The following is an 11,429-nucleotide window of genomic DNA, read 5'->3' on the forward strand; positions in this document are numbered from 1 at the left end:
TTACTCTCTGTTGATATTCTGGAACCCTGGGGTTGGAACATAGCAAGGAGTGAGCATCAAACTGCAGCAAGCACTGCAAGCAAGTTTTACCACTGTGGAGTTGTATGGCTGATACTCTTAGGAAAATACCTTTCACTCATAAGCACAAATTTCTGTGTAAGATGGTGGTACTTTATATTAGGATTTTAGTGTTTCGGAAAGTTTTTCATCTGTCAAATATGAATTGCAGTTGTTAATATAAATGGAGTAGAGAGCTGGGAAAAAATGGATTTTGAGTTCTATGGTTCTATTTGTATTATAGGCCCTCGGCTTCCCAACTTTCTTTGTACATAGATGGAAACGGGAAAAATTACTTTAATCAGAACCAAGAAGTCTGATGTTGCACTTGATGATGACTAATATTTTGCCTTTGTATAATTCACATTTCTATTTTTTTTACTTTGTAGAGACTTGAAGCCTGAAAATATACTCCTGGATGACTGTGGTAAGTAAAAATTAAAATTAATTTTTAAATTGGGAATTGCAAATCTAATTAAAACTGTGCCAGAAATCAAAGGATTTCTTCATGATAAATGGGATCTGATTGACACATGTTAATTATAATTAGTAAAGAAAAAACTGCCCTTTTGTTTTAGAAAGTAGGGGAAAATACTGGGTCTTCAGGGACATCAGTGTTGATGGTTGAGTCAGTTTCCCACCTTTAAATGGCTACTTTTCTCCTTCTGTTCCTCTTCCCCCCTGCCCTTGATTTAAGATGCTTAAAACTTTTATATAGATTTGTTCTCTGTCTTTTCTTCACCTATGGAAACGTGTTTTGTTAGATGCAGTGCTGGAATATTACTTAGTAAACAGTAATGTTTAAGAAATAAAGAAACTTGAAACATCATCTTGCAATGATTTAACAGTTCAACTAAAACAGGTCTGATGGTCACTGATGCATTTGTGGCTGGAATGAATCACGGAAGTACAAACAGCATGGAGAAATGTTTGTAGGTTTTGTTTGTCAAAAGCCAAATTAATCTTCTTTAGTGACTTTGTATGAAATTTGTCAGAATCTTTTGAATTCACTATAGAGTATGTGCAGCGATACTTCTGAGATGGGAATTAATAATACCAGCTTGTTTTTGCAGTTGCTGAATATTTTAGTGAATAAAACATTTTTAAGATCATTAGCACAATATATTTTTAAAAGTCAGCATGTTCTGACTGATAAAATTTCTAAAGAGGTGATGCTTGGGAGAAGTCACTTTCCAAGACCTAAAGCTTTGCTTAAACATCAAATGCATTCTTTAATTTTTCTCTCCAGCAATATCTTGCGAAAGCTGAATGCTTCTTTGAGGAAAAAATGTAGCCTTGCAGGACTGCACTAGAATGCTTTCTCTCTGCCAGGGATATTCTGATCTTGTTCCAGAGAGCAGAGGGGCCTAATTAGAAAATCGCTTCAGGAGCTTGGATCCTGCACTTGAAAAAGGGCTCATCAGATGTCAGGGGATGGAAGAGCATCTGAATGTATTTAAAATAGCATTTGCTGCTCAAGAGCATTTAGTTATTTCCAACAAGTATAGAGAGTGGCACTTGACTTTCTCCACTCTCCCTCCCCCTTGATTCTATATTACATGTAAAGAAGAAATTAATATGCTGTTAGCTGACACTGATCCTGCAGAGCTTTTGAACGACAGAGAATATATGCACAAAGGACACTCAGGCAGTTGAACAGGCTACCCAGAGAGGTGATGCAGTGTCCACTCTTGGAGGTTTTCTAGACAAGAATTTAAAAATCCTTGAACACTTGCTTGCTCAGGAGTTTGTACATGAAACCTTCTGAAATCCCTTTGAGCCTGAGTTATTCGGTGAATCTGTGCTGGTTTTGTAAATGATACTGTCCCTGCCTCTATATCCAGTATTAGAAATAAATGGCTGTTGTTTTTTCTCTCCCTGAACCTTTCTACTAGAGATGATTGTGGCAATTTTCTGTTGTAAAATTGAGTGGAGCTGTAATTGCCCTTCCTTCTGTCTAGTCTTTTATATTTTAAAGAAAATACCTTATGTATTCTTAAGTTAGAATCATGTCAGTACAATTCTTTTCTTGAACTATCTTGAATCATTTGCTCTTGAGTCTGTCCAGCAAAGAACTGTATCTGTCCATGGGAATTTAAGGGAGGGTGGATGAACTTACTCCCTTCTTGGACTGTTTCCCCATCATAATAAATCATAGTCTCACACCAGACTGCTAGATTAGAGGTAGTAGTGTAAATGTGTAGGAGGAAAGGCAGTCAACTTGGGAAGTTTGGCTAATAAAGTGAAATAGAAGCTGTTATCTACATTGGACTGATTCTTGAGAAGGAGAATCCCTAATATTGAATGGACATGTTACAATACAACTCGTTCTAAGTAGGTTATGGCTAAGCTACTTTTCTTTTGGGGTGGGAATGCAGATAGTGATTCCAGTTTCTTGTGCTTAGCATTATTATTGCTTTGTTAGAGGAAAATCTAACAAAGTTTAATTGGTTGTCTCAGTACAAGTTACAGTTTGCTCATATTTGGAATAAATGGAGTAAATTCTGATGTGATGGACAGGCATATAGAATGGAAAAATACAAGCGTCTGATGTATAGATACAGAAATTGAAATGAACAGTCATCATTTCTAGTTGTCCTAGAGTAGCAGCCTCTGCCAAAGCTAGGAATTAAGAGTATTTAACAGCAACTTTTTTGTATGACCTTCAGAAAATCAATTAAATCTGTTCCTCTCTCCCTTTATGTATTTAAGGAAGAGTTGAATAATGATAAATCACTCCTTTCTAGTTAAGTTAAATAAACTTAAGTTTGTGAGTATGTGAATGTCTTGGGGTGGGTTTTTTTTTATGTATGCTACATAATTTTTTTGTATTAAAAGTGATAATACTGTATTATTTGCTGACTATGTATACTTTATTTTAATGTAAATAGGACATATCAGAATTTCAGATCTTGGATTAGCTGTGCAGATTCCAGAAGGAGAAACGGTCCGAGGACGGGTTGGGACTGTTGGTTACATGGGTATGTAAAGTGTCCTTTGCTAATTATATTTTTGCAGAAAATGTGCTTCTGTGAATATATGAATGACTTATCCAATGAAATATTCTGGGCCTGGAGTAGTTACCAGGCATGGGAAGAAATGTTACAATATGCGGTGGTAGATGTTAGTAGTCAATTACTGATAGCTAATGCTAAACTTGAAAACTTAACTCCGGAAATTCTAGTTTTGGGTAGAGCTTTAAGAAAGTATCTCATTTGTTTCTGAGGCTCTGAGAGATTTAGGGTCACAGGTAAGCAGATGAATTACTGTGGCAACAGGGTTTATTTTCATGCTTTGAAAGAACTTCATTCTCATTTTGTAAATAATACTGATCTTAAGTGTTAAAGAACTCAGATGCTTCTCTTGGATATAAACTGAGTCTTGACTGTAGAAATGAATGTTTCTTCAAAGTACAAAGGAGTGATGCAGAGGTCTCTGCACAGAGCCAAAAGAGTACCGAAGAGTTTTTCCAGTATTCAATTAGTCAGTTTAAAGGGAATTGTCATTGGGGTTTCTTTGTTTGTGTTTTGTAGCTCCAGAAGTGCTGAAAAATGAGAAGTACACATTCAGCCCGGATTGGTGGGGTCTCGGGTGCTTGATTTATGAAATGATTGAAGGCCAGTCTCCATTCAGGAAACATAAGGAAAGGGTCAAACGGGATGAAATTGACCGGAGAGTAAAGGAAGACCAGGAAACATATTCTGACAAGTTCTCAGAGGAGGCAAAATCAATCTGCAGGATGGTGGGTGAAGAGACATAGAGGTTTGAAAATTAAATTTCTAATCCTTTTTAAGAGATGAATTACTTTAACATTTTCCATTGAGAATTTTTCAAAGCTCTGGAGTTCTAAAATCTTCCTCTGGTTCAGATAGAAGTTTGTGAATGTCCATGAGTTGTTCAGTTATCAAACTCTGAGGATTCAGAATTGTTTTCGAAAGGAAGACAGGCTGCATAAATTGTTTTTTCATTATCTGAATGAAAAGTTCCAGTACTCCTTGGACCACATGTAATTATAGAAGGAGTACACTAGCATGCTCATCTTTGATACTGCATGGGCAGAAATGGCATAGTACACTAGTTCCCTTGCATAGAAGACTCTGTATGAGATGAGCTGTTTTGATCTTGCGTGTTCTTAAATTTAATAAGAGGCATGGCTGTACAGAAAGCTTCTAAGTTTTCTTGAGTAGTTTATGCAAAATATGTGCATTGCTTAAGCCCCTTAGAAAAAAAAAAAGTAAATCTGTTTCCTGAAAGTGAAGTCTACAGCAAAGTCTGTACTGTAAAAATCTATTCAGTATGGCATCAATTAAAATATGTTTTATATAAGTTTGGGTATAATCTTCAGAGGGGCTGCTTTCAAGGATTCTTTTGCCTACTAAAAGTCTTTTTGCTTCCAGAATGTTGTAGTTTGGATTTCCAGTTCATTTTTATACCATGATAAATTTCACCTAATAAAAAGCCAGGTAAAAAAATAAACATTTTTAAAGACATTGTATATATTTTCTTTCCTTCTTTCTTTCTTGCTGTATTTTTTATTATGGGATTGTATCACTGGATCAGTCTTTTTTCTTTTGTTTTTTTTTTTTTTTTCCATATCTTTGCAGTTACTTGCTAAAAATCCAGGGGAACGACTGGGTTGCACAGAAGATGGAGCTACTATTGTAAAGCAACATCCTATTTTCAAGAATATTAACTTCAAGAGGCTGGAAGCTAACATGTTAGAACCTCCATTCTTGCCAGATGTAAGTAGGTGAGACAGATTTGATTAGTATCTAAAAAGGCAAGAACTGTCATAATTCCATGTCAGCAATCATGTGGTCAAGAGAAGCCCTTGAAGTTAGTTAAATTGGCAGGAGAATGCCGCTGTTTTCATCATAGGATACTGGAAAGAACCAACCCCCTGGCATGGGCAGGGATGCCTCACTCTAGACTATGTTGCCCAAGGCTCTGTCCAACCTGGCCTTGGACACTGGCAGGGATGGAGCATTTACCACTTCCTTGGGCAAGCTGTTCCAGTGCCTCAGAACTCTCACAGTAAAGAGCTTCTTTCTTATATCCAAATTTCATCTGAGATCACAAAATGATTTACAATAAATCAGTAAATAACTGATTTCTTAGTCCTTAAAAGCCTACTTCCATAGCTCAGACGCTGAACAAATGAAGACTAGGTTTGAACAAATTACTCTGGAGTTGAAAGGAGGGTGACAGATGATAAGTGAAATATGACAACCACGAAGAAACCCAGAGAAGTTGCGTGCTGTTTCTGGTTTTGATATTTCTTTTCTGTTACTTGCAGGATGGATGGAATTGCTGAGGTGCCTTATGAAGGGAGTCTTTCAAGTTTTTTGCATTTCTGTAGTATTTTTTGTCATTTTGTAGTATTGTGTCATTTGGTGATCAGCAACATGAGATACACACATATATATATATATATATGCAGGCATTTTGCTCCCTTTTTGCTCATCTAGGGAAACAAACAAACCCATCCACAAAAACCCCCAAGCCCAAAACCTTAATGAAGCAATCTTGTCTTGTACTGCAGCCACGTGCCGTATATTGTAAAGATGTCCTGGACATCGAGCAGTTCTCAACAGTAAAAGGAGTGAACCTGGATACTACAGATGATGACTTCTATTCCAAATTTGTTACGGGTTGTGTCTCAATCCCTTGGCAAAATGAGGTATTGTATATTTCATTAAAAATTATTTCCTTTAGCACAGCAATATAGAAGATTTATAAGGGATATAATTACAGGATTAATTTTCTGTGTAAGATGTAAATAGACATCTGCTTTAGACTTCTTTGCTGAGTGACTTCCAAGACAAGTTTTTCCCCAAACATAAACAACCTGCTACAAATTTAGACCTATGGTAAATCTGCACAAACAGAATGTCATTTGTCATCATAGATGCAAAATATGGAATGGTATTTAGCAACAGTATGACCACATTTTCCTTGTTCTATCACATGTTATTCAATGCTGCTGTTCATAGGAGGGAGCAAATGCTATTCAAAACATTCAAAAGCAAATACGTTATCCTGCCTGTGCATCAATAGAGTATCTGAGTGAAGGGTTATACAGAACTGCAGATTCACCTTTTCTAAGGTTTCAAAACAAACAGTTCAATACAGCTTGAGGCAGACTTTCTGTTAAAGCTTTTTCATCTGCCTGCTGAGTGAGTATTCTAGTTTTCTGCATAGCATACTAGAATTTTGCTACCTCTGTGTGCAGTTCAGTCTGTATTTAGGAAACTCAAATCTTCTGTTATTTCACAAAGAGCACTCCGTAACAATTATTTAAAATTGTAGTTTTTGCTATGAGTGTCTTCCCCATATTATATTTATAACTTTCTGAAATCAGTATTGTCTTGAATTCTACCCAGAACACCAGAATGATGTTTAAATTACCGTGGTCAGGCATCAGCTACTTTTCCCCCCCAGAAGTGCAATTGAACCCCTTGGTAACAAGTATCCCCTCAGTACTATACAGGTAGTGGCATTCTGTACAAAATCATTGTTTTTCCTAGTCAATATCATGTTTATTAATTAAGTTCAGGCCACGGCATAGGGATCCTATATTTGTTAGGCTGACTGCTCTGAAATTAGTAGAATAGATGAAAGGAAAATCAATTTCTTGTTCTAAAAACTTCTCATTATGGCTTCGTAGGCAGAAGAAGGGCCTCACCAGAGCAAAGGGCATCAGAACTCTTACTTGCATGGCAGTGCCTTTATTGCTGTTCTGTATTTTGCTGGATGCACAAAAAGAGTTAATGCAGACTTTGTGTCTTCCTTCACAGAGCTCTGCAAGTGGTGTAGTTTGGCTGATGAATTTGTAAGTTGTTAGGAGCCAGGCTGAACAGATAATGCATGGAACTTGTCTGAGAGGATATCTGTGTGGATATTTCATTTGTATTTCATGTGTTTCAAAGATGATTGAAACGGGATGCTTTGAAGATATCAATGCGTATGAAACGGATGGTACTGTGTCACCAGACAGAGAGAGGTCTCCTAAACCAAAGAGAGGCTTTTTTCACAGACTTTTTAGTGGAGAGGTAAGGGTATTTTCTTTCATAAGAAAATTGGCAGTAAGACTTTAAAATCCATTCAGTCTTTTATATTATTTTGTGATAGGCAAAATTAGTTGTTTGCTGAATACTGAAACTAATGAAATCTGGTTTATTATGGCTTTGCCCCTGCACTGCATTTCAGAAACAGTAGAAATCCATGGAACTTTAGGAGTTTTTCCTCCCTCAGCATTCTGTCTTCCTCTAGTGTCTGCTAGCTGTTAACTGGAGAGAAGGTAGTGTGTGCTGTTAACAGCTGTGGCATAGATTGCTCTTTCTTAAATATATTACTTTGGGTGTTGCTTCTAATTTATTTTGCCAGTTTCCTATAAAAAGTTCTGGGGAGATTACTTCAGAGATAACTGAGGCCATCTTTGCAAAAACTTAAATAACATTAACTAATGAACTCAGGAGTATGATGGAGCAATGCAACTCCTGGGACTCACACCTTCAGAAAGCTGGGCTCCCAGTGAAGCATTTTAGTGTATTTAATAAGTAAAAATATCCCCTAAATGAACGAGTGTGAAATGTCATGAAACAAACACTAAAACATCTTAGGTAGTTTAATGCCTTTACCAAAACAACATAATCCATGTTTACACAACTGATAATGCACAGCCTTCTGTTACACACATAACTTCTACTCTTTAGTAAACATTTAGAGGTGTATGACTTGAATATTTACCACCTAAAAGACATGTGGCATATTGTGCTTGATTTTAGGTCAGGAGAAGTAGGCTATTTGTAAAGGTTTTCAGTTGAAGATGTTGAACAAAATTCTGCTTGCTCAGTATGCCTGCACTTAGAGCGGAATTATCTTGAGAAGCATGAGTGTATTCTAGTAGAGAGCACTTCTGGAGAAAATGACTCTTGCTTTCAAGCAGAAATGGAATTTTAAAATTGCTAGGAGCATACAACAGGGTCGTGTATTAAAATTGCATGATGGTACTTTTTGTCATCAGCTGGTAATTCACCTCTCTAAAATGGTACAGTGCTAATGGAATGTGTAATAGTACTCTCATTTTTAGTCCACCTTTTCAAATTCACTTTTCCCCCACTTACAGTAATGGAACAGAAGGCATAGTTAAGTGTACTGATAATGTCACATAGCTGAAGTTAAAGCCTGTGTCTTATTGTAGTCTTTTTCTAACTGAATCAGCAGGTTTCAGACTGTCCCAAGATACAGTTCTATGTATTGAGAAAGAGTCCTAAAAAAAATAATATGGCTTGAGGGCCTTTAGTTGCTTTTGAAGTTGTAAGACTGCAGTTAATTGTCTTGTGAAGTTAAAAGAAGGAAGGAACTTAAGGTTAAATGAAACTTTAATGAGTTGAGATTTGGGGTTGGGTTGTGGTTTCCTTTGATATTCCCAAAGTATTTAGTTAGTATGGAATAAAATGTGCTGGAAAAAGCCATCCGCCGCCCCACCCCCAGCCTTTCTGTGGGCCATAAAACACACAAACCAATGATAGTGTCAGTTCTGCAGCCAAATTCTCTCTTTTGTCTTCTCTTGCAGGTCTGCTTTAAATCTGATTGCAGTGATGATGAGCAGGAGTCCTCCCGACTTTAAATCATTTTACTCTCATCAGAAAGGATGAGCAAACTTTAAATGTTTTATATCTCTGTAGCAAAGTGTATTATATATATTTTTTATCTGAGTTCAAGGATTTTTGTACATTTGTACTTCATTTGTTTTAAGATGTATATTTTCACTAAAGCTTAATTGTACAAAACGCAATGAGTGCCATTTGAGTGAGTGTGTTTCTGTATGTATTTGATTTACCTTGATTTATTTTTTTTTTGCCCAGTGGAATGAATCTAGAAATACTAAAAGGATTTTAAAGCACAGAGATATCTATGGCATCAGTGTAACTTGACTTTGTATGCTATTGGTAAAAATCTTCTGTTCAGGGTCTTTATTAGCAGTTTTTCTTAACAGTAAAATTGCTGTACTGGTAAAATCCAGAATTCTGGTATTATCCAGCAGCATAGCAGTGCTCTTACCTAATGTATCACTCAAGCAACTGCTAAGGAAAAAAGGAATTCGGTGCACTATAGCCAGCTATTATGGAACTACCCTTTACACTCTCACTCTGTAGAATGTCTTTCTGTATTTCTATATATATGGAGAATTCTGAATATTTCGCTGAATCCTGTAACAAACTGTATTTACTCCATTTTTCTGTTCTACCCATCTTGCATATCTTCTCTGTACAGTTTCTTGGCATGGACTTTGCAAGTAGACCCATGCCAAAATTCTGGAGCTATATTTTGAGTACTTTGTTGTCTTTACTAAAAGGGTTTATTTTTACCTGTGGGGGCACTTTTTAGTTTTTCCTGTAAATGAAATTGTTTACAACTCCCTGTAGGATGTTACAGTTTTATAATGGGTTACAAAACAAAGCATGGGCTCTTGTTACTACTTCATCTCTGCTTATTATGTTGGAATGCGCAATATTATGGGGTTGACAGCAATCACTGCCACTGAGGGAAGAACAAAGTAGTATTAAGTGTCAAATTTAATTATGTAAATAATCTTTCCTTAGAACCTTTAAAAACTTAAAACATTAAAACCTGCCTTTAATAATTGCTTGACGCAGATGTGGAGCTGGTATTGAAGTTTTAGTTATGATTACCTGATGTTCATAAGCAAAACTGTTTCCAGCTGCTTGAAAGCTTGTCAAACTTCCCTTCTTCTGGACTCAAAGTATGCCAGGCTTTCTTTTCATTTTGTAAAGTTTCTGGTAAAACTGTTAATGTGTGTATGAGAATGAATTTAGGACACACATTAAGAGTCTCTTCTGGCTTCAAAATTGGAGTTAGGGATTTCAAATATAACAGAACACTCTTGGAGTTGGAGACAAGACTTTTGTTACATAGCTTGTTGTGTGCTCTGAAGATTTGTCTCCACTGAGTGCAAATGCTTTTTTTCCTCTCAAATCTCTAGGGCACCAACTAGACCACACATGTATTATACACACAGAGCTCCTGATTGTCCCTCTACCTCAAAAAGGTTTGTGCTTGTGATCCGCAGACCCACTGCAAAAAACATAAGCTGCTTCTGAGAAACTTGCAAGATATGTTTGATGCTCAAGCCTATCGTCAGGTTTAAATTCACAGTATTCTGTCGCTAGTGACAAATACATTAATGGGTTGGACTTTGAATAAAGTTGGAAAACCTGTGTGTTATGGAACCCTACTGGGGATGAGGTGGTGTCTATCTGAAATTGTTCCTCTTGGCTACTGTGCCACCAAAATAAGGAATGAGTCTCTCTCTTCTTGTGTTTTCAGTGCAGTTTTCCTGATGTCTAAAACAGCAGAGGACAGCAAAATGCTGTAAAAAGTGCAAAGGGAGAAATTGGCAGAGGGAGAAAGAGTTTGAATGAATTACTGGAAGACAGTCTGATGCAATAGTGGGAGGCTTGACAAAAAGAGAAATATCTGAAATAAGGGTGTTGGCTGGAGCCATTATATGTGAGACAATGAGCTGGCAGAGTCTGACCTGACCCTCTTTATTATGTACCACAGTAACAGAACAACTCTAAAGATGGGAATGAAGAACTGGAGAAATCATCATGTTTCTCTGATTAAGGGGTTTAATTTTTTAAGATCTTGGCATCTTCTGAGGCAAAGGTGACTATTTAAACAGAGGGAATATGGGGTGACAGTATGGATTTTAGTATCTGCTTAGAGCAATAATATCTGCTTGAAATTTGGGCAAGAATACCATGGACACAAGCTGAGTAATTTTTATGGAGAAATTACAGGAATTACAGGAATTGGCTTTAACAAATAAAGAAAACCTGAAAGTCTGCTTACCACATACTGCACATTTTCTTTCTATATTGGAGGGGGAGGGATCAAAACTTTAAAAAATCAAATAAAATCAGCTCTCTATTCTGGAGTGCTGAGGCATAACACTCATTATTCTGCAGGGATCTGTGAAGAAAAAAGGCCAGATGAAAGGAAAGTTCTTCCTAAGAAATGGTTACTTACACATCTGCTCCTTCGGACAAGGAACTCGAGCCATCCAAAAAAGTAGAGGATTTGTTAATTTTTATAAAGCTTTATTTAGTTTAATTTCACTTTTTTTCCTGATGGTCTGAATAATGCTACTGGGTTTGAGTAACTACATGTTTGCAAGACTAGAACATATATTCTGTTGCTTGGGGGTGTTTGTGGGGTGTTGGTGGGTTGGTTTTTACCGCAATAGGCTCAAGATGGCATTTTTCTACATTTGTCCCCTTTGGCTAGAAAGAAAACCATATAATACTGACTAAATGTCATCTAATGTGAATCCCCTAATGAAC

At 36.7% G+C, this 11,429-nt stretch overlaps 1 protein-coding gene across 3 annotated transcripts in view; it reads left to right on the forward strand.

Moving 5' to 3' along the window:
- The window catches only part of GRK4 (G protein-coupled receptor kinase 4), a 37,028-nt gene extending 26,088 nt beyond the window's left edge, over positions 1 to 10,940 (forward strand). Inside the window, exons 10-17 of one of the 3 annotated variants that reach the window (XM_061376019.1) lie at positions 447 to 484; positions 2,949 to 3,038; positions 3,591 to 3,799; positions 4,455 to 4,520; positions 4,662 to 4,799; positions 5,600 to 5,737; positions 6,987 to 7,109; positions 8,636 to 10,940. In XM_061376019.1, the coding sequence (XP_061232003.1) occupies positions 447 to 484; positions 2,949 to 3,038; positions 3,591 to 3,799; positions 4,455 to 4,520; positions 4,662 to 4,799; positions 5,600 to 5,737; positions 6,987 to 7,109; positions 8,636 to 8,689 (856 nt within the window). In that variant the 3' untranslated portion in view covers positions 8,690 to 10,940. Of the gene's footprint in view, positions 1 to 446; positions 485 to 2,948; positions 3,039 to 3,590; positions 3,800 to 4,454; positions 4,521 to 4,661; positions 4,808 to 5,599; positions 5,738 to 6,986; positions 7,110 to 8,635 lie in introns of those variants that run through there. The other 2 variants (XR_009728867.1, XM_061376020.1) reach the window with 2 other exon arrangements.
- Positions 10,941 to 11,429: the final 489 nt, after the last annotated feature.

The sequence above is a fragment of the Neopsephotus bourkii genome, unplaced genomic scaffold (genome assembly GCF_033783945.1).
Source record: "Neopsephotus bourkii isolate Nb327-2 ecotype Australia unplaced genomic scaffold, CSIRO-AGI_Nbou_v1 NB_1686, whole genome shotgun sequence".
NCBI classification, from domain to species: Eukaryota; Metazoa; Chordata; class Aves; order Psittaciformes; family Psittacidae; genus Neopsephotus; species Neopsephotus bourkii.